The sequence below is a fragment of the Mandrillus leucophaeus genome, unplaced genomic scaffold (genome assembly GCF_000951045.1).
Source record: "Mandrillus leucophaeus isolate KB7577 unplaced genomic scaffold, Mleu.le_1.0 Scaffold38, whole genome shotgun sequence".
NCBI classification, from domain to species: Eukaryota; Metazoa; Chordata; class Mammalia; order Primates; family Cercopithecidae; genus Mandrillus; species Mandrillus leucophaeus.
Window position 1 is genome coordinate 797,180 of NW_012104031.1, and position 22,698 is coordinate 819,877.

The following is a 22,698-nucleotide window of genomic DNA, read 5'->3' on the forward strand; positions in this document are numbered from 1 at the left end:
GAGGTTTCACCATGTTGACCAGGCTGGTCTCAAACTCCACCTGCCTTGGCCTCCCAAAGTGCTGGAATTACAGGCATGAGTCACCACGCCTGGCCTTCTGGGTGGCTTTTAAATCTTGTTTTAGCAGACCTTCTCTGACTGTACGTTGGTGGGAAAAGAGGGGCACTGCCTCTTTACTGCCAGGTGGAGGTAAAAGTCCAGGCTCCCACTGGGGACACCTTTGGGTGTGTGTGGAGGCGGGGGATGCCTCCTTACTGCTGGGTTGCTGGGAGGGCCTCCCATGTGGCCTCCATTGACACCACCCAGGTGGGGAGCAGGAGGGTTTGCCACATGGGGGTGAAAGTCCAGGCTTCTTATGCACCTTGGCTGGCGGGGGTGGAGGTGGGCTGTCGGGCTGCCACAAGGAAGTTCATGTCAAAAAGTTTTTTGTCTTACTAGGCTGCCTTTTTCCTTGTCTTTTGGCTTTTCCGGGAGCTTTTTTTTCACCTGCATCCCTTGGTGTTTCCAGGTTGTCAGCCCCTCCAGCTTCCAGTCCAGGATATATAAGGTAAAAAGAAAACCACGGGAACTCACCACCTTGTCTTCCCTGAGTCTCAAGCTCCCTGGCCCATCGACCTTCTCTCTATATCTTCCGGAGTCTTCATAGGCTTGTTTTAGGTATAAGGTCCAGGGGGATTGGCTGGACTTAGCAGAATAAATTGGAAGAAGTACATCTACCCCAATTTGTTCCCAATACCGTTTTCCAATGGTCCATTTTTTTTCTTCTGAGCTGCAATGTCAGCTCTTGTCATATATCAAGTTTCCATATAGACATCGGTATTTTTTAGTGGATTATTTATTTATTTACTTTAAAATTTTAGATTCAGGGGGTACATGCACAGGTTTGTTACACAGGTATATTGTGCTGAGAGTTGGGCTTCTGATGATCCCATCGCCCAGGTAGTAAACATAGTACCCAATACTATGTTTTCAACCCTTGCCTTCCTTGCTCCCCCTTTCGGAATCCCCTGCTTGTTTCCATCTTTGTGTTTCTGTGTATTTAAATGGGTATTTTAATGTCTTTACATTTATTGAAATTTCCTTTAATGTCCTTCAGTAAGATTGTATAATTTTCTTAGTAAAGGACATGCTAATCTTTTGTTAGCTTTATTAGTAGATAGGCTTTCAATTTTTGCTTCATTGGGAATAGGACCTCTTTTAAAGCATATTTTAAATTGTTGCTGGTGTATAGAAATGAAGTTGATTTCTGCATATTGATTTTACAACAATAAACTTTTTGCAATTATAATACTTTTTCTGCAGATTATTTTGTAGCCTGGTTTGAATATCTTTAATTTCTTTTTGTTTTACTGTGCTGGCTAAGACTTTTCATTATACTAGTGTAGGAGAATGACGACAGTGGACATTCTTTCCTTTGTCCTGATTTTAAAGGAAATACATCCAATATTTTACCTTTGAGTATGACTTATGGTGTAGGTTTTTGAAGATGTCTTTTGTCAAGTTAAGGAAGTTCCTATTCCTGGTTTACTAAAAGTTTTTTTTTTTTTTTTTTTTTTTTTTTTTTGAGACAGATTATAGCTCTGTCACCCAGGCTGGAGTACAGTGGTGTGGTCTCGGCTCACTGCAACCTCCACCTCCCGGGTTCAAGCGATTCTCCCGCCCCAGCCTCCCAAGTAGCTGGGATTACAGGTGCACACCACCATACCCGGCTAATTTTTGTATTTTTAGTAGAGGTGGAGTTTCACCATGTTGGCCAGGCTGGTCTCGAACTCCCAATCTCAAGTGATCCACCCGCCTCAGCCTCCCAAAGTTTTGGGATTACAGGCGTGAGCCACCTCCCCTGGTTGCCAGAAGATTTTTTAAAATTCGAGAATGGAGATGATCATAAGGTTTTTAACCTTTCTTTTGTTAATGTGGTACAGATAATTTTTAAAGCCTTTTAACTAATTCAAAATCATTACTTGGGTTAAGAGAACACAACGCTTTAAATAAAGGCTTTATCAAATCAGGATTCAGGTAAAAACAATGAAGTAAAAGTCTGCTATGATTATAGATCTTTTACTAACTTAATAATTTTTAGTCAGTAAGAGGATTTGGAGTTAACTCAATTTTAAAGATCTATAAGTCAAAAGGAGGTTTTTCTTTTTTTCTGCCTGTAAGCAGGTCATAATTTCCGCTTTGCTATGTCATTTGTAAAAGTGTCCAATTCTACATATAGGCCTTTAAGAAATAATTGCATTATTGAATTAGAGCAATTGGAGAATGTATTATGTTTCAGTTTGGACAGAATGCCATCCCCAAGCTTCAGGGACATCCCTGCCTTCTGACTTCTCCAAGTCCAGCGGTAAGGAGTATTGGGAGAATAAGAGAAATAAAGGGTAGGAAACTGGGCTCTCAGCACCCTTTTCTTGACTTCCCTTAATTGTAGGTGTCAGCCCATGAAATTTTGGCCAGCTTCAAGCCTACATGGTAAATATGTGTCTTGTGGAAATGCAAACAAACTTGTATTTCTTTATGGACGGTTAGTGATGGCTTTAGTCAAGATAGATTATTTTTTAAAAAAACAAATGTAGGCTGGGCATGGTGACTCATGCCCTTAATCCCAGCACTTTGGGAGGCTGAGGCGGGCGGATCACTTAAGGTCAGGAGTTCAAGACCAGCCTGGCCAACATAGTGAATCCCCATCTCTACTAAAAATACAAAAATTAGCCAGGCATGGTGGCGTGTGCCTGTAATCTCAGCTACTCAGGAGGCTGAGGCAGGAGAATTGCTTGAACCTGGGTGGAGGTTGCAGTGAGCCGAGATTGTGCCACTGCACTCCAGCCTAGGTGATAGAGCAAGACTCCATCTCAAAAAAAAAAAAAAAAAAAAACTTTTTGATGATTTTAATGAGAATACAAAATGATTATTGTTCTTTCTGGCTCTGGATGTTAGCCCAGTGTTTTGTTGTTAACTATAATGTGATACAATATGACATAAAATATCATATGCAATATTATTTCAGATTGACTATGATATACCTAAGTAGGCCAGAATTAGCACAAAATAGTCCACCTGGAAAAAAAAACCTTTATGAAAACGCCAGTTCATCTGAAATAATTAAGAATGGAACTACTGGCTAAAAATGTTACTTCCATAGGAAATTAATGATTTTGATAATGTATTAATTAATGAACAGTTTTTAAAAACATGTTTTGACATATTTTCAATGATGAGTTCTTCTATAATAATATAAATATATTTTTTAAAGCATTGGAGCCAGAATATCTGGGTTTAAATTATAGCTATGCCTTTTATGAATTGTGTTATCTAGGGCAAACAATTTAGCTCCCTAAGCCTCTACTTCCTCTTCTGTAAAATGGTGACTGTAATAATTACGTCCTAGAGTTGTTAGAAAGATTAAGTGAATTGGCCGAGCGCAGTGGCTTACACTTGTAATCCCAACACTTTGGGAGGCCGAGGCAGGTAGATCACAAGGTCAGGAGATCAAGGCCATCCTGGTGAAACCCCGTCTCTACTAAAAATACAAAAAAAATTATCTGGGTGTTGTGGCTCACGCCTGTAATCCCAGCTACTCAGGAGGCTGAGGCAGGAGAATTACTTGAACTGGGGAGGTGGAGATTGCAGTGAGCCGAGATCACGCTACTGCACTCCATCCTGGCAACAGAGCAAGACTCTGTCACAAAAAAAAAAAAAAGAGAGAAAGAAAGATTAAGTAAATTGAAGTATGTGAAATGCCCAAGATAATAGATGTCAGAACATGGTATTTCTAATTCCCTCCACTATCATGCTGCAGTACCATGTGGTGATTATGGGCAGGGACTGTGGGGCTCCACTGCCTCACAAGCTGTGTGAGTGTGGGAAAGCTACTTAAACGCTCTATGCCTCAGGGCTCTCATCTGTAAAATGGGCATAATAAAAGCACCTTTCTCATAGGGTGGTTTTGAGAATGAATTTAGTTTATTGATATAAAATGCTTAGAATGGTGCCTGGTGCGCAGGGAATGCCATGTACGTGGTAGCTAGTGTTGTACTGAGACAGTCACAGTTTGTTGTATTGGCATATCTCTGACTTACTACTTTTATAACTAACTACAGCTGTGGCCAGCAATATGCTTCAGGCCTTGGGAGTGTGGTGGAATTTTCGGACTTGAATGCCAAGGGTATAGTGAAGAGGGTGGAAAAGCAGAGGGGGCCACGTATTCCCCAGCTCTGGGCTCCAAATGCTTTGCTAAAACAGCCATCTTTGCAGATTCTAGCTCTGGGCCTAAGGAGAAGAGAGCAAAGATATTATGTGTCTCCTGGGTGCCATTTACCCTCACTGAGCCACTGCTTTAATAAACACCAATATTTTTTAGCTCCACTGTAAATGTTGTTTATAGTGAAAATCATATTATAACAGCGTTAATGGAATTTTTTAGAAGATGAAATATAAATCAACTATAAACGCACCACTTGATGCAAAAACTGATTTTATTTTTTCAATTTACCTCTAGTTTTTGTTTACATGCATATCTAGTATATGTTTACACAGTAGACATCACTGTTTATGTACACTTATACCCTGTTTATTAATACTAATCGATAACAGTTTTCCCTGTTATATGGTCTTTATAATAGTAATTATTGATAGCTGCACAATCAGGTAGATAGGCCATAATTACTCCATTTTTGAAAATGACAATGTCCACCTTCTACATACTGCAGGAGAACTTTACATATGATTGATAGCAAAGAAAACAAATTGTAAAAGAAAAGGAAATCAAAGGCCTAAATCTCCTTATGGCACAAGGGGAGTATTTGATTGCTTAGGAGCTGTAAAATTCTATCATTTGATTTTGCAATGCATTTCTACCCCAAATGCTTTATTTCATGTATGTATTTTTAAATTTAAGAGAATTAAAAAGAAGTTGCATGTGATGGGTATGTGGAGGTTCATTATACTATTGTCTATTTTTGTATATGTTTAAAATTTTCCATAAGTAAAAAGCTTAAAAAAGAATCTGCTTATAAATGATTTTTCCAATACGCTTGGAAATAGCTTGAAATATCTCTTGATGAACATGCCAACACTAGCCCACATGGCACCTTTGTGGGAAATTTCAAAGTATCTCTTCCTCAAGTGCTTTTGCTTCGCTGTTCCTGGAAGGGTATGTGGTAAGGGTATGTAAATCTACAGTGTCTACATGGGAAAAGGTGCTCCTTGCATGTGGCTCTCTTGCACGGTGCACAACTTCCCACATATGCAAGAGTTTTGCTTGGGTATCACTAAACCACTGTTGAGAACGTGTTTAAGAAGGGGGCACAGGGAGTACAGGGGAAGCGGAGGAGGCTGTAGCTGTTCCATCATTGGTGACCCGTACTGGGTAGAGGGTGACTAGCAGTGCGTGATGCTACAGCAAGCCATGCCCTCCCCAACCCACCCTGGGCTGGGACCCTTGGGCCTGCCGTAGGTCATAGTCCACACTCACTGGGGGGGTCCACTTTATGGTTGTGTCCTGACCACATCCTTGCTAAGACCCAGGCTCTCCTTTCTCCTGGTAGCTCCATGATGAACACAAATGCCCCTCTTCTGTCGGACCCTCCAAACACTCCAGTCCAGGCTACCTTGGGATTGAGGTCATTACTCTCCTCTTGACTTTCCTTGTGCTTGTGGTTCTGTCCTGGTCTCGGTCAGTTCTTTCCCTGTCTGACGCTAGTCCCAGCTCCTTCTCCCACTGCTGGGAATTCTCCAGTTCCTGACTCACTGCAGCCTACAGGCTCTGACAGCACGGCAGGTGTCAGAAGGCGCCTCTTATGTTCAAGGGTCCTGGGCTTCCAGCAGGGGAGTAGATGGCAAGTTACCAGTAGCCCCAAATGTTAGAGGCTGTGGCTTGATTAAAGAGAAATAGGAGACAGCTCCATGAGATCCAACAGATGGTCTGATTAGGGAAGAAGGAAGCCAGTGCAGAACACTTACAAAATAGCCATGCTTGGTAGTGAGCTGTTTTGGACAGGGACGGTTTGGCAAGCCCTTCTGAAATCTTCACAGCCGGCGTCAGGCCTGGCACTGAGCAGCATGCAACAAATGTTTGTTAGATGAATAAATAAAACATAAGGGCTGGGCACAATGGCTCACACCTGTAATCCCAGCACTTTGGGAGGCTGAGGCGGGTAGATTGCTTGAGTCCAAGAGTTCGAGACCAGCCTACCCAACAGGACAAAACGCTGTCTCTACTAAAAATATTACACAAAAATTAGCCAGGTGTGGTGGAACGTGCCTGTAATCTCTGCTACTCAGAAAGCTGAGGCAGGAGAATTGCTTGAACCCAGGAGGCACAGGTTACAGTGAGCCAAGATCGTGCCACTGCACTCCAGCCTGGGTGACTCTGTCTCCAAAAACAAACAAACAAACAAAACACTACAGTATAAAATGTATATATTAGGGCTGAAGAAATATAGCATAGAAGAGTGATCTAAGTGGATGAGAGTAATAAAGATTTCCTACAGGGGGAAATTATTTTTAGAAACTGAAGGGTAGAGAGAAGTCTAGTGCAGTGGTCCAAGCACTGATAATAATACTGTGTAGCCTCTAGCAAGTTACTTAACCTTTCTGTCTCAGACTCATTTCCAAAACAGAATAGTGCTTATTAGATAGGGGTGGAGTGTTCCCTCGCAGGTGGCGCTCACTGGAAGGCCTCAGTGAGTTAATGGGTAAATGGAGCTTAGTGCTTGATCAATAGAATTAGCAACATCATCTGATATCCCATCTTCACATTCCTGGGAGTCCTCTACAATTGCTCCTAATTCTTTTACAAAGTAACATTTCATTTTCCTAAATTATTTTCTAGTCCTTGTTCATAGTCAACTTGTTTTGTTAAAATTACTTTATTCTTTGTAGAAAATGATGCATGCTCATAAAAAAGAGCTCCAAGCAATAAAGTACAAATAAAGAAGCAAAATAGAGTTGATATTTAAGAACAGAGTGCTGTTCTCATCACGTGGCCCTAGTCCCTTGTATGTGTATTGTTCTCATGCGAGTCACTGAAGCAAAATATTACTCCATGGAACCTGGATGTTTTTGCTAATTCTTGAATAAAGACAAACAAGTTTGTATTATAAAGTATCAAACTACTTTATCTAGACTTTTTCTAAATAAGAAAACTGAACTGACTTTTTCTAGAATAAAAACTGAGGTTATTTGTACAAGACATTGGAAACAAATTCCTCTTGACATTTTCTTTCTGTTTTTCAGTGGCCTGAGGCTCCCACCACTAAACCCAAAGCTGTAGATACCTATTGCTTGGATTATAAGCCTTCCAAGGGAAGAAGGTAATGATGTTTTTTAGCATATGTGGAAATTGATATTGCATCCTGTAACTCTGGAAAAACTCATTGTTCAGATTTATGTGAAGGGTTTAGCCTGAAAATAATCTGTTGAGAAAGGAGAAAGATTTGTAATATCCAACAATTTCAAAGCCAAAGTTTCTAGTTCATTGCTCATATTTAGAGATAAGAAAGTAGGCCCAGGAGAACTGGGAGGACAGGGCAAAAGTCACAGTGGACTAAGATCACAACCCAAGTCTCCTGACATGTAGCCATTTGGAAACATTTCTTTCTATTTGCGTCCTGGAAGATGGACAAGAGGCAAAATATATATATATATATATATATATTTAAAAGGATATAAGGGCGGGCGCGGTGGCTCTTGCCTGTAATCCCAGTACATTAGGGGGCTGAGGCAGGTGGACTGCCTGAGGTCAGGAGATCGAGACCAGTCTGGCCAACATGGTGAAACCCCATCTGTACCAAAAATACAAAAAAATTAGCCAGACGTGGTGGCATGCACCTGTAATCCCAGCTACTTGGGAGGCTGAGGCAAGGGAATTGCTTGAACCAGGGGGGCGGAGGTTGCTGTGAGCCGAGATGGTGCCACTGCACTCCAGCCTGGGTAACAGAGCGAGACTCCGCCTCAAAAAAATAAATAAAAAAATAGAAAGGATATAAATATACGGTTAAATAGGAGAAATAAGACCTAGGGTTCAATAGGTCAGTAGAGTGGCTTTAGTTAACAATAATCCACTGAACACTTCAAAATAGCTAGAAGAGAATAATTTAAACATTCCTAGCATAAAAAGAAGATAAATATTTAAGGTGGTGGATATCCCAGTTGCCCTGATTTGATCTTTACACATTATATGAAGGTATCAGAAAAGCACATGTTGGCTAGGCACGGTGGCTCATGCCTGTAATCCCAGCACTTTGGGAGGCTGAGGTAGAAGGATCACTTGAGGCCAGGAGTTTGAGATCAGCCTAAGCAAAATAGTGAGACCCTGTCTCTACAGAAAAATTTAAAAATTAGCCAGGCATGGTGGTATGTGGCTACAGTCCCAGTTACCTGGGAGGCTGATGCAGAAGGATTAGTTGAACCCAGGAGTTCAAGGCTGCAATGCAGTGAGCATTCCAGCCTGGGCGACAGAGTTAGACCCTGTCTCAAAAAATATATATGTAATATAAAATTACATATACCCCAAAATATGTAAATCTATTATGTATCAATTTTTAAAAAGGAATAAAAAGAGTAGGTAGTTCAACTAAAAGCTCAAGACAGGCAATTGTATTAGTCAGAAAGTAAAGCTTTCTGGAGAGTTTCCTAACTTCTGAATAAACTTCAGAAGGTTTTGCAGAATTAGACTAGTGGAAACATAAGGCTCATGCTAAAAAATTTCAGAAAGTGCTCTTGCCCTTTTAAGTGCAAAATAAGCAGATTGCAAAGGCGCTTTTCGTCTCCACCCTGAAAGGTGGTGTTTGTACCTAAGAAGGGAGAAACGAGAGGGCCTGAGTACTGAGGCTTCCCATCCACTTATACAATTTCCCAGTGGGGACCTGGGGATCTGAAAGGCCTGTGCCAAGTCAGGCTTTATGCCGGCATTGAGAAGTGCTACACAAGTGGGCAGAAACAATGAAGAAATACTTTGTGGGATTAGAGAGACCTCACATCCCCCAATACGCTGTTAATATCACTTGTTGAAATTAGAGACTGGGCACAGTGGCTCAAGCCATAATCCCAGCACTTTGGGAGGCTGAGGTGGGAGGATCCCCTGAGCCCAGGAGTTCGAGACCAGCCTGGGCAACATGGTGAGACCGCATCTCTAGAAAAAAAAATTATTTTTTAATTTTTTTGGAAGCAGGGTCTCATTCTGTTACCAGGCTGGAGTGCAGTGGCACAGTCATAGCTCATTGCAGCCTCGAACTCCTGGGCTCGACTGATTCTCCCATCTCAGCCTCCACGCCCAGCTAATTTTTTTTTTTTTCAGATGGAGTTTCACTCTTGTTGTCCAGGCTGGAGTGCAGTGGCACAGTCATAGCTCATTGCAGCCTCGAACTCCTGGGCTCGACTGATTCTCCCATCTCAGCCTCCACGCCCAGCTAATTTTTTTTTTTTTCAGATGGAGTTTCACTCTTGTTGTCCAGGCTGGAGTGCAGTGGCACAGTCTCAGCTCACCGCAACATCCGCCTCCTGGGTTCCAGTGAGTCTCCTGCCTCAGCCTCCTGAGTAGCTGGGATTATAGCCATGCGCCACCACACCTGGCTAATTTTTGTGTTTTTAGTAGAGTCGGGGTTTCACCATGTTGGCCAAGCTGGTCTCGAACTCCTGACCTCGTGATTCACCCGCCTTGGCCTCCCAAAATTCTGGGATTACAGGTGTGAGGCACCGCGCCTGGCTCGTTCTCAGCTAACTTTTATATTTTTTGTAGAGACAGGATTTCAAACTCCGGGGCTCAAGCAGTCTGCCTGCCTTGGCCTCCCAAAGTGCTGGAATTACAGGCGTGAACCACTGCACCTGGCCTACATTTTTTTTTTTTAATTAGCTGGGTGTGGTGGCATGTACCTGTGGTCCAAGCTACTCAAGAGGCTGAGGTGGGAGGATGTCTTGAGCCCAGGAGGTTGAGGCTGCAGTGAGCTGTGATTGTACCACTGCACTCCAGCCTGACAACAGAATAAGACCCTGCCTCAATAAAAAAAGAAAAAAAAAAAAAAGAAGAAGAAACTAGCATATGTTTTTAGTGAGGAGAGGCTATCTCTAAATCCCCACCATGACTGCACCCTTGGGCTTCAAGACATACGTTAAGGGGGTGCTCAGGTACACCGGAGCTGTCCAATCCTAAGAGCCGCTGATGTTTTCACAGGTGGGCTGCAAAAGCACCAAGCACCAGAATCACATATGGGACTATCACCAAAAAGAGAGGCTACTGCGCGGAAGACCAGACTATTGAGAGCTGGAAAGAAGAAGGTTTCCCAGTGGGCTTGAAGCTTGCTGTGCTTGGTATTTTCATCATCGTGGTGTTTGTCTACATAACTGTGGAAAATAAGTCGCTGTTTGGTTAAGTAATTTAGGAGCAAAGCAATACTCCAAGAGAGGCCTCCTGCTTCAGGAAAGAACCAAAAAAGTACCCTGAAGGGCAAGCCTAGCCCGCAGCCCTCCCTTGCAGGGAGCCTTCCCTTGCACTGTGCTGCTGTCACAGATTGGTATCTGGGCTCAGCCAGGTGGAAGGAACCAATGGGAGAACGAGGCACCTGTGTTAAGAGCACGATGGTTAGGAAATCCCCCAAGTCATGTCAGCTCTCATTAAAGGTGCTTTCATATTTGAGCAGGTGTCAAACAAGGAAACTGTCTGACATTTTTCTTTCTAACTCTGGTGACAAACCATAGGTCGCATTTTATTCACTCTTCCAATTGTATAGCCAACTCTGGGAAATAGCTAATTTACAGCAGAGAAATGTGTCTAGTTTAGCAAACACAAAGAAATGTCCAACACCATGGAAACAATTTAGAAGAGGATAGCATTTTTGCCTTTGAAACTTAGCAAGGTTCTGAAAATGCTTATTTAAAAAAAATTTTTTTAATAGCTTTATTGTGGAATTGCTTGAGTCCAGGAGTTCAAGGATGCAGTGAGCTGTGATCACACTACTTAACTCCAGCCTGGGCCCTGTCTCTTAAAACATATGTATATAGAGAGAGATAAATAATGTATATGCCATACAATTCACCTACTGAGAGTTACAATTCAATTATTTTTAGTATATTCATAGAGTTATGCAATCATTCCCACAATAAATTTTAGAATATTTTCATCATTCCCAAAAGAAATCCTTAAGATGCTTATTTTAATGGTAAACAAAAAAGGACACAAATTTGTTGTACCATATTATCACAACTGCACAACAGTGGAAGAAAATATGTCAAAATATTAAGAGTACTTTGGTGACTGGGGCTCTAATTTTTCCCCCATTTCTACTTTTTAAATATTTTTAAAGATTTCTGTAAGCAGTGTATATCAGTTTGCTAATGAGAGAATATAAACATTAATTTTTTAAAATTGCATTCTGTCTGGATGTGGTGGCACATGCTTGTAATCCCAGCACTTTGGGAGGCTGAGGTGGGGGGATCGCTTGAGGCCAGGGGTTTGAGACCAGCCTGGACAACATAGCAAGACCCTGCCTGTAAAACAAAAAAAGAAGAAGAAATTTTTGAAAAACTGCATACTGTATTACAGTTTGAATGCAAAGATCATAAAACTCTAGTAACGCTGGCTTAAACAGGGATCTATTTTTATCTCATAAAAAGAAGTCTAGGGCCGGGTGCTGTGGCTCACACCTGTAATTCCAGCACTTGGGGAGGCCTAGGTGGGCGGATCACCTGAGGTCAGAAGTTCGAGACCAGCCTGACCAACATGGAGAAACTGCGTCTCTACTAAAAATACAAAATTAGCCAGGTATAGTGGCGCATGCCTGTAATCCCAGCTACTCAGGAGGCTGAGGCAGGAGAATCGCTTGAACCTGAGAGGCGGAGTTTGCAGTGAGCCGAGATCAGGCCATCGCGCTCCAACCTGGGCAACAAGAGTGAAACTCGGTCTCAGAAAAAACAAAAAAGTCTAGAGTTTAAGATGTTCAGTATTGTTTAAAATGACCAAAAATGTAATATAATGCTGATTCAAACAAACCAAGTGCAGAAAAAATTATGATCAAGGAGATGTGAAACTGACCCGATTTTTGGTGGGATTCAGAGAGGTTTGTTTTGACCGAGCTGCAGCAGCTGTCTGACTCCCAGGGGAAAAAGTGAAAGGCTAAGAGAATCCCAGACACTGGCCTGGCACCTTGGAACTGCTGAAATTCCATGAAGAATCCAGATAATGGCCATCATATTATCATTTAAGGCAGGACACAAGGACTAACCATGTCTCTTCCCCAGCTCTACGTATTTCATCCTGAGCAGCAAGGGAGGCTGAGAAAGTGGGCATTGGAGCCTTAGCAGCCTCTGTGTCAGACAGACAAGGGAGAAGAGGATTGGTCATAGGAGTAAGCAGAGCCAACCTACAGTGGTGGTCACATGCACTTAAAAAGGAAAACTCATGTTGTGTTGTTTTGTTTGTTTGTTTTGAAACAGGGTCTCACTCTGTTACCCAGACTGGAGTGTGATGGATCACCGCAACCTCCACCTCCCCGGCTTACGAACCTCCCACCTCAGCCTCCAGAGTAGCCGGGACTACAGGCCCGTGCCACCACACCTGGCTAATTTTTTTTTGTATTTTTTATAGGGATGGGGTTTCACCATGTTGCCCAGGCTGGTTCAGAACTCCTGGGCTCATGTGATCCTCCCAAAGTGCTGGGTTTACAGGTGTGAGCCACCGCGCTCCACCGAAACTTCTGTTCTTAATAAAACCAAACGTTATTAAAAAAAACTCCTAGAAAGTTGGCCGGGCGCGGTGGCTCAAGCCTGTAATCCCAGCACTTTGGGAGGCCGAGTCGGGGGGATCACAAGGTCAGGAGATTGAGACCATCCTGGCTAACCCGGTGAAACCCCGTCTCTACTAAAAAATACAAAAAACTAGCCGGGAGAGGTGGGGGGCGCCTGTAGTCCCAGCTACTCGGGAGGCTGAGGCAGGAGAATGGCGTGAACCGGGGAGGCGGAGCTTGCAGTGAGCTGAGATCTGGCCACTGCACTCCAGCCTGGGCGACAGAGCGAGACTCTGCCACAAAAAAAATAATAATAATAATAAGTTTCCTCCATTATTTTCAACTTTTCCTAGTTCTTTTATGTTAGGATTCTGGAATCAGTTTAAAGAGACTGCACAAGACAATTACTTTTGTGTCTGACCATTCAAGGTGTGAGTCCCCAACCAGCAGTATCAGCATCTCAGGCTCGGTCCCAACTACTGAGCCAGAATCTGCATTTCAACAGGATCCCAGGTGGTTCCTACCCAAATTAAAGTTTGGGAAGCATTGTGGTGGCGCATCCCTATCAGATGCTGTGATATAGTGATATAATAAATTTATATTTTGTCTCTGCCCTGGTTCCTGGCACACAGTTCCTAAAACCTTGGAATCTCCTGGGTGGTAAGAGTGTCTTTTGTATGCTATTTGAGATGACTGGTGACTGGGGGCCACTAGATAGCTTCAGAATGGGGACAGGTCACCAGAAAGACCAAGGCAGGATTCTAGAGTTAGAACTTTCAGTCCCATCCCCCCAGCCTCCAGGAAAGGGAGATGAACTGAAGGTTAAGTTGGTCATGAATGGCCAATGATTTGATCACTCATGCCTCCATAATGAAGCCTCCATAAAAACCCAAAAGGACTGGGTTCAGAAGCTGGTTCTGGGTAGCTGAACCTATGGAGATGCCTGGGGGGTGGAGTGCTGGAGAGAGCACAGAGCTCCGCGCCCCTTCCCGTGTGCTTCACCCTGTGTGTCTCTTCCATCTGACTGCTCATCTGTACCCTTTATTATTAAACCAATACATGTAAGGAAAGTGTTTCCCTTAGTTTTGTGAACCACCCTAGCAAATTAATCTAACCCAAGGAGAGAGTCCTAGGAGCCTTGATTTATAGCCGGTTGGTCAGAAGCACAGGTCACAATGTAGGGTTCATAACTGGCATTGGAGGTAGAGGGCAGTCTTCTGAGACTGAGCCCTGAACCTGTGGGATCTGATGCTGTGCCCAGGCAGACAGCGTTGGAATTGAATTGAATTAAATTATAAGGCATCCAGTTGGTGTCTGATGGATAATTTGGTGTCAGAATTGCTTGGTATGTGGGGAAAAAACCCATACATCTGGTGTCAGAAGTGTTGTGGTGGGTGGGAGTAGGAAAAAACACTTTGGTTGGCCGGGCATGGTAGCTCACACCTATAATCCCAACACTTTGGGAGGCTGAGGTGGGCAGATCGCTTGAGCTCAGGAGTTTGAGACCAGCCTAAGCAACATGGCAAAACCCTGTCTCTATAAAAAATACAAAAATTAGCCATGTGTGGTGGTGCATGCCTGTAGCCTCAGCTACTTGGCTGACTGAGGTGAGAGGATCGTTGAACCCTGGAGGTTGAGGATATAGTGAGCCATGGTTTCAATACTACACTCCAGCCTGGGTGACAAAGTGAGACCCTGTCTCAAAAAAACAAAACAACAACAACAACAAAAACCCAAAACAAACAAATAAACAACAACAACAACAAAAACCTTTGTTTTTTTCCTATCTCTGATAGATCCATATATAGGAGGAGTCTCTAAAACTCAGGTCAGAGGACCAGTGAGTTAAGTCTATCAGGAACCTAAGTGCAATGGGGGACACGTTCCCTCTTGGAGAAAAACTTGTCTTAAAAGAAGAGACTCAAGGCATACAAGTTTGGTCCCAGGCAATGTGTCACCATCCGTTCAACAATCGATTAGCACCTCTTGTTCCCTTGCAATAAAATGACAAATAAAACCAGTCAGGCGTGGTGACTCACATCTGTAATCCCAGCGCTTTGGTAGGCAGAGGTGGGAGGATCACTTGAGGTCGAGAGTTGAAGACCAACCTAAGCAACATAGCAAGACTCTGTCTCTATGAAAAGAAAGAAGGAAGGAAGGAAGGAAGGAAGGAAGGAAGGAAGGAAGGAAGGAAGGAAGGAAGGAAGGAAGGAAGGAAGGAAGGAAGGAAGGAAGGAAGGAGGGAAGGAAGGAAGGAAGATTAGCTCTCAGGAGGCTGAGCCCAGAGGATCACTTGGGCCCAGGAGTGAGCTATTATTGTGCCACTGCACTCCCCCTGGGTGACAGAGCAAGACCCTGTCTCTAAAAAACTTTTTTTAAAATCAGTATAAGATATAGTTCCTGCTCTCGAGGAACACACAGTCTGACAGGAGAGCTGAAAAGTCAACAGACATTATGGTGTTAAGTGATATCCTTTTGATGGTGGCATAGGGTACCCTGGAAGCACAAAAGAGCAACCTTCTCTGATATTGGGAGTAGACAGGGGTAGCTTCCTAGAAAAAATGGTATCACAGCTGAAGCCAGAAGGATGGGTAGGACTCAGTCCAAATAAGGGAAAAGTGGGCAAGGCTAAAGGAAAAGTCTGCCAGGCGAGGGAGCAGTATTTACAAAGACTAGCATGTGAGAGACAGCGTGGCAGGTTTAGGGAGACACAAGAGAGTGAAGAGGGTGGGGAGAGATGCGGCTGGAAAAGAAGATGGGATTCAGATCATGGAGGTTCTTGGGACCATAGGAAGGAAAATATGGTCTTTGTTAAAGTTTGAACTTTAATGGAAGTCAATGCACAAGAAAAGGAACTCTTCTAAGGACTAACAGTGTCTGCCTCCCTGATTGTCTTCCATGTCAGTTGCCACAGCCTCCTGCCTGAGAGCTGGAGAGGCAGGCTTCTAAGGAGGGGCCAAACCAAGGAGCTGTGTGCTGAATTCCTTGAGGGACTTGGGACAGACGAGAGGCAGGTCAGTTTGCAGAGTATTTGCAGCAATAGATGTGGGCAGCCCAACGTGGGTGCCTTTGACATGGGCAGTGAATGGGGCAATGCTACTGGAGCAAAAGCAGCAGAGAAGGAATGAGGAGCTGCTGGCCGGTGGCTGAGATAGCTTTGTGGGACTCCCAGGGATAACAGAATTGTGGCTGCAATTGCCCAGGGCAAATAGGGCAGGGGAATTGGGGGTGAAGAGGAACAGTTGAAACCTCTCTGCTTAGAAAACTCTAAGAATGCACTTGCCCTGTTTTGTATTTGTGATGTGACCCAAGTGTTTCCCCATCCTCTTTTTTTTTTTTTTTTTGAGACAGAGTCTCACTGTCACTCAGGCTGGAGTGCGGTGGCATGATCTTAGCTCACTGCAACCTCCGCTTCCTGGGTTCAAGTGATTCTCCTGCCTCAGCCTCCCAAGTAGCTGGGATTACAGGCACGCACCGCCACACCCAGCTGATTTTTGTATTTTTAGTAGATATGTGGTTTCACCATGTTGCCCTGGCTGGTCTTGAACTCCTGACCTCAGGTGATCCACCTGACTCGGCCTCCCAAAGTGCTGGGATTACAGGTGTGAGCCACTGCACCCAGCCCATGATCTTCTTTTTAAGGCTCACCTTTCCCTGGTAATTTGGGGAAAACAGGTCCAGGGAATGGGGCTGACTGACATCCCAGGATCACTGCTGACCTCCGCAGAGAGCTGATGCAGGCCAGACCAATTCTCCCATTGCTGCCCTGTCCCTACATTCTCCACAATACAGTGACACAGGCTGTGTTACATGTAACAGGCTTTTCTGACATTTTAGATGGAAGTGAAAGTGTATATGAAGTTGAAATGTGGGGAGGGAAGAACCTTAACACCGAATGCTAAATGAATCATTCCCAGAATCCTAGGAAAATAAAAAGTGCTAACCCCGTCAAAAGTGCATTGAAGCGGCTAGCTTTGCTTCCTGCTTCAGGACTCATCCTTTTCCAAGGGCCTCACCTTTAACCCTTCAGAGTGATTCTCCACCCTGAGACCCCTGTACGAGGCACAGTCATATCTCCCTCCCAGCGGCTTACAATGATTCAGATGTAGTTCTGGTCTCAGACGCCATCCTGCCTGAATCTATATAAAGAAAGAGAAAAATCTCCCTCACTCCAAAACACCATAATATGCCAAGATTTCTCCTGCTTCCAACGTGTGGAGTGTATTTGTTTGTTTTCAAATCTTATGCTTCGTTCTGTTTCTGCAATTTCTAGAGCACACCTGGGGACCTGATACATAAAAAACTGGCCTTACCTCAGTGCCTTCTCCAACAGCAGAGTCATTGACCCACCCCCATCCCACCTTCAGCTATACAAGGACCCATGACCTTGAGATTTTCTTGACCCTGGGCCAAATCAAATTCTAAGGCAGGGCTCTCTCCCCCACTAGTCTCAGCAATAGGAAGAGAATCAGTCTAGAGATTGATTTCTTCTTGTCAAGAGCAAACTCCCAGCCAGCGAGGTGTTTTATTTTTTCAGTTTCAATGACTCGTCTGCCTCCCCTACAAATCTTGGAGCTCCCTGGGTCGAGGACTGTATCTTAATCATCTCTGGATCTCCTCTCGAAGTGATGTCTGTGCTACCTCCAGAAAGAGCCCATTTCCATTTTGAGCAGTTTCCAACTCAAATAGACATTTGAAACCACAAAACCAATACCCCAGATTTTGCCTCCTGTTTATCCCTGTGACAAGAAGTCCCTAAAATGAGCAAACTGCTGTTGAAAGGCATTCCCAATCAACCTCATTATGTAGTGTTTAGCCTTCTAACACACTATCATTCCCAGGGCATCGAAGTGCCCATTCCTATAAATGTCGCTATTTACAGCAGGGTCAGTCCTGCCACCCAGCAAAGGTGTTCTCCATCCCATGGCCAAACAGTGAAGTGGTGCCCTGGATGGAAAAACAGGATTGAGCTAATTGCATGTCACACAGACACACTGGATTTCACCAGCTTGTGTTCTACAGATGGGGCAATGAGGCCAATTCTATCGCATGCATGCTGTTTAAATCTCTACCCAGTCAGTATTCAGGCTGGCAGATGGAAGAAATTCTTAAAGGCTCTACTTCTGTTCTTCGACATTCAAAGAAATACTGTGCTACCACCTCTTAAAAATAATTGGTTAAGTACCAAGTTATTTTCATTCCCACAGTCATAAATAAAGAAGTGCTAGACCACAATGTTTATATCTATAGTAGTTGATAATCTTACATGCAAGAAAAATGATTGTTGATGTTTAGGAGGTTGCTTTTCTTGCTTTTTTTCCTCCCTTCCTTTCCTCCCCTACCCCTACCTCCCAGCCAAGAAAAGTCTTGTTGATTAGAGTAACGAGAAGGGACTGATTTGGAAGTAAAATTAAACTTGACCCTTTCCTGAAGCAAGAACGTAATCTCAAGACTAAAATAAGAAAGTGCCTAACTAACTTGGCATTTTATTCTGAGGAAGATTCCCGATAGAAACTTGGATGGAAGAAAATGAAAGGGAAGCCAATTAGCCTGTGTTAAGCAATGCTAACTTTTAACAAGCTTGCTCAAGAAGAAATGAGCCTGTTAAGAGGGTCATCCAGGGCTTCCTTGCCGCCTCGGTGCACAGCCCAATCATGCTTCCCTCTTGTTCATTTTGACAAAGCAGGGGAGTGAGAAGCAAGAAAAAAAAAATATGCGGAGGTGTTGCAGCAACTTGCTAATCAGCACTGCTACCGGATCGCCAGCATTTACAGGACCGCATTCACTGAGAAATGATGGCTCCTATGAATGCTCTCGTGTGTGGGCGTCACCTAAACACAACCCTGCCTAATGAATCAATCTCTGGAGAGCCAGAGGGGGCTATTCTAGGTACTGCAGATGTGGATGAGGACGGCTCTCCTCATTTCCTGGCAACAGGAGAGTGGTGTGACAACTCCAATTCCTAGAGAGCCATTGGCAAAATCCTCTTTGGGTTCAAGGGTTAGCTAAAGATATGTGGAGGGGAAATGATGAGTTTATCTTTTTTGTTAATTTATTGTTACTGGACTTTTTAAAATTTGGCTCTTAGAAGGCGAATGGGTTATTAGTGTTCATTCCTGTTCTGATTAGGAGGAAGCTCTTTTTTCCTTCCCAGATTAATGTCGGGTAACCCTTCAAATTGGCAAACAGAGAAGGGCAACTCTACAACGTGTATGAACAAGGATGGCTTTGCTGCTGTGAAGAACACATTGCCCTCACTTGCATTACTAGAAAAGAAAGGTGAGATCTGGCCTAAGAAGGGCTGAGGCAGAATTTTAAAAATAAATATTCATTCACTCCAAGAAAAGTAACAGGCAAGGCAAGGGTTAAAAAGAAAAGAAGCAAATTTTCCTCTGCTTAGCAGCTCACTTCAAGGACAGTTATAAGATAACGCTGTGCTGTCCGAAAAGCCAAGGCCAAAGGAATGGGCTCCAGACACCCACTCCTCCCTCCGGAGCAAGGTTGAAAGGAAAAAAAAAAAAAAAGAGAGAGAAAGACAAATTCCTTTCCTGTTACTCCTTTCCCTGGCTTCTTAAGCATAACTGTTTTACAAATGTCTGTACTTAGCCAGTTCTTGTTTTAATTTGGACTCGGCTACAAGGCCACCAGCTATGCAAGGCCACAAGTTATGCCCTATATGATTAACTGCTTTTGTTTTGCTTTTGTAAGCCCGCTTATAAAAACCCTGCTCTGTCTTTGTTCAATGCTCAGCTTTTTGGATGTGAATCCACTGAGCCGGTGCATACCTTAAAATAAATATCCTCCTGTTCTGCCATATCAATGTCTCCGTTCCTCAGTTTACCTCAACAGGGCAACGTTGGGGAGAGTGTCCTGAGCAGGAGATCCAGGATCCAATCCTACCTCTGCCCTGGCAGGCTCCCTTGGGGCCTCAGCTTCTTCATCTGTAAAATGAGCACCAGAATGATCTGAGCCAGAAACTATGCAACGGGGAAACTTAAAGACATTATGCTAAGTGACATAAGCCAGTCAGAAAAGGACAGATATTATATGATTCCATTTACATGAGCTACCTAGAGTAGTCGGATGCACAGAGATAGAAAGCAGAATGGTGTTGCCAGGGGCTGGAGACTGTGGGGAATGGGGAGTTACTGTTTAATGGGTACAGAATATCCATTTTGGAGAATGAAAAAGGTTCTGAGATGGACGGTGGTGATGGTCGCACAGCAGCATGGATGTGCTTAGTGCCACTGAACTGTACCCTTAAAATGGTTACAAGGGTAAATTTTGTTATGTATATTTTACCACTATTTTTTTGAGATGGAGTTTCGCTCTTGTTGCCCAGGCTGGAGTGCAATGGCATGATCTCAGCTCACCGCAACCTCTGCCTCCCGGGTTCAAGCCATTCTCCTGCCTCAGCCTCCTGAGTAGCTGGGATTACAGGCATGCACCACCACACCCGGCTAATTTTGTATTTTTAGTAGAGATGGGGTTTCTCCATGTTGGTTAGGCTGGTCTCAAACTCCTGACCTCAGATGATTCTCCTGCCTCAGCCTCCCAAAGTGCTGGGATTACAGGCATGAGCCACCGTGCCTGGGCCTTTCACAATATATATTATAAAATAAACTAAGCAACTATCCACAACATTCACTCAAAGTATCAGGAGTCTCAAATTCAAGCACCCATGGGGGTCAGGCCATTTGTATGAGCGAGCCCATGGTCTTGCCTAGCGTACAGAGGAGATAGTAGCTCCCAGCCCAGCCAAGCCATGCCATGCAGGAATGTGATTAGACTTTTCAAGAGGAAGGGAAAAGTCTGAGTATTTATGTGAAATGTCTTAATTATTTAAATTGGCAACTAATTCAAAATTTTAAAAAGCAACAAACTGTGGGCAAACAAAATAAATCTGCAGGTGAGGTTCTGTTTTCTACCTCTCTGTAGGTAACCAGTCTGTATAATCTACTTTTCATTTCTTTTTCTTTTGCCAGCATTCCCACCCCACACATCTCCCTTAATAACAGGTCCTGGCCAAGACAAACTATCTGGATAAGTCCATTGATGTTCTACATTGTGTTCCTATGGGAGCCCAGCCAGAATATGCCAGCATAGGCAGGGCACACCCACCTGCAACCAGGCAGGTGCAATGGCATCAACACTGCCATCGTTCTAGCAGAGCCTATCAGAGATCTGGGGTACACGTGTGCATTTTCTAGCCCCAAACTCACTTTTACCTCAAGAATTCCACTAATTCTTATCATTATTTTCTTAGTTTTCTCAATGGAGACCTAGTGAAATAGTTCTCACCTCCTCTCCCATCACATCACCCTCCATGTCTTTGATCTCTTAATTTCTGGTGTAAAACCAGCTTCCTTACTACATCTGATGTCCACACTCACTACCATATTCAGAAGTCAGATGAGGCTGGGTGCAGCTGTAATCTCAGCACTTTGGAAGGCCGAGGTGGGCGGATCACTTGAGGTCAGGAGTTTGAGACCAGCCTAGCCAACGTGGTGAAACCCCATTTCTACCAAAAAAAACACAAAAGTTAGCCAGGTGTGGTGGCACATGCTTGTAATCCCAGCTACTTGGGAGGCTGAGACAGAAGAATTACTTGAACCCAGGAGGTAGAGGTTGCAGTGAGCCGAGATTGTGCCACTGCACTCCAGCCTGGGCGACAGAGCAAGGCCCTATCTCAAAAAAAAAAAAAGAAAAAGAAAAAGAAAAGGAAAGAAGTCAGATGATATCATGCATCTTTCTTGATTTTTGACAAGTGTGGAAGATACATCCCAATGTGTAAGCTTCTAGAGTACAAAGGTTTTATACTTCATGGGAGTAGTAGCAGCCATGCAGATTCTAGAGGTCGCCTGTACTGTATTTCACTTATAAGCCTGATACTGCAACTTGGCAAAAGAACATAGGCAGCATTCCACATTTGCTAGCAGCTTCATTTAAAGGTGGGACGTTGCTTGCAAAAGTAGGCCATTTGGAGAGGTGTGGGGAACATATCACCAATCATCTGCCAGTTCGATGCCTGCTTATACCAAATCTGGTAGCAAAAAGGAGAAACTTGAGCATTTCCTTAGGCTAGACTTTCTACAATTAATTCTCGGTGACAGCGCAGATGTCTCTTGCTTGTAAGAAGCCATCAAAAGGTTCTTTTGGATGTGCTATGCTCTCCCTAAGTGGGGAAGCAGAAGTACTGCTTAGATAAACAGATCTGCATTCTCAGGAAATTCTGCTCTGCTGGCTACGGGAAGGCTGTAGGCTGTTTTCAGTGAGTCTTTCTGCCCAACCACCCATGTGGTTCAGTGTGGCCCTATGCCCAGTGACGCCTCTTTCGATCAGCACTTCTCCCCAGACTACTACAGTTTACCTGTTTGAGAGCCATGACAATTTTTCTCCTGTTTATCATTCTGCTGACAAGTATAGAGAGCCTACTATGTGCTGGGCACTGTGCTAGGAGCTGGGATATAACAATAAGTAAGACACACTCCCCTCCCTCAAGAAGCTCACCAAATAGTGGGGGAAGCAGAGCCATAAACAGATGATTATAACCTGGCCTGACTGTTTGGATGGATGCAGTTTTGGTGCTCTGCCCAGATCCCCTTCCCTGGCTCAGCACACCCACTTCTGTGGCATGGGGGTTGGCTGCTGACAGCTCATGGGTGCCCCTCTCCTCCTGAGAGTTGCCCTCAGATGATGGGTGCTGCCTCTCCTACTCCCTTATACTCACCCACTCCCTTATATCCTTTGGCAGCCCACAGCCAAAGGATGGACTGATGTGGAAAAACAAAAGGTCAGCCCTGGGCACAGTGGCTCATGCCTATAATCTCAGCACTTTCAGAGGCCAAGGCAGGAGGATCACTTGAGGCCAGGAGTTCGAGACTAGCCTGGGCAACCTAGGGAGACCTCATCTCTACAAAAAATAAACAAAATCAGCCAGGCGTGGTGGTGCACACCTGTAGTCCCAGCTCCTCAAGAGGCT

The 22,698-nt window shown here is 44.0% G+C and overlaps 1 protein-coding gene across 5 annotated transcripts in view; it reads left to right on the top strand.

The window, feature by feature from the left end:
- The window catches only part of LEMD1 (LEM domain containing 1), a 62,858-nt gene extending 52,212 nt beyond the window's left edge, over window positions 1-10,646 (top strand). For 3 of the 5 annotated variants that reach the window (XM_011990409.1, XM_011990408.1, XM_011990410.1), the window contains one exon: window positions 10,169-10,646. In XM_011990409.1, coding sequence (XP_011845799.1) covers window positions 10,169-10,290 — 122 coding nt within the window. In that variant the 3' untranslated portion in view covers window positions 10,291-10,646. Of the gene's footprint in view, window positions 1-7,233; window positions 7,311-10,168 lie in introns of all 5 variants that reach the window. The other 2 variants (XM_011990405.1, XM_011990407.1) reach the window with 1 other exon arrangement.
- Window positions 10,647-22,698: the final 12,052 nt, after the last annotated feature.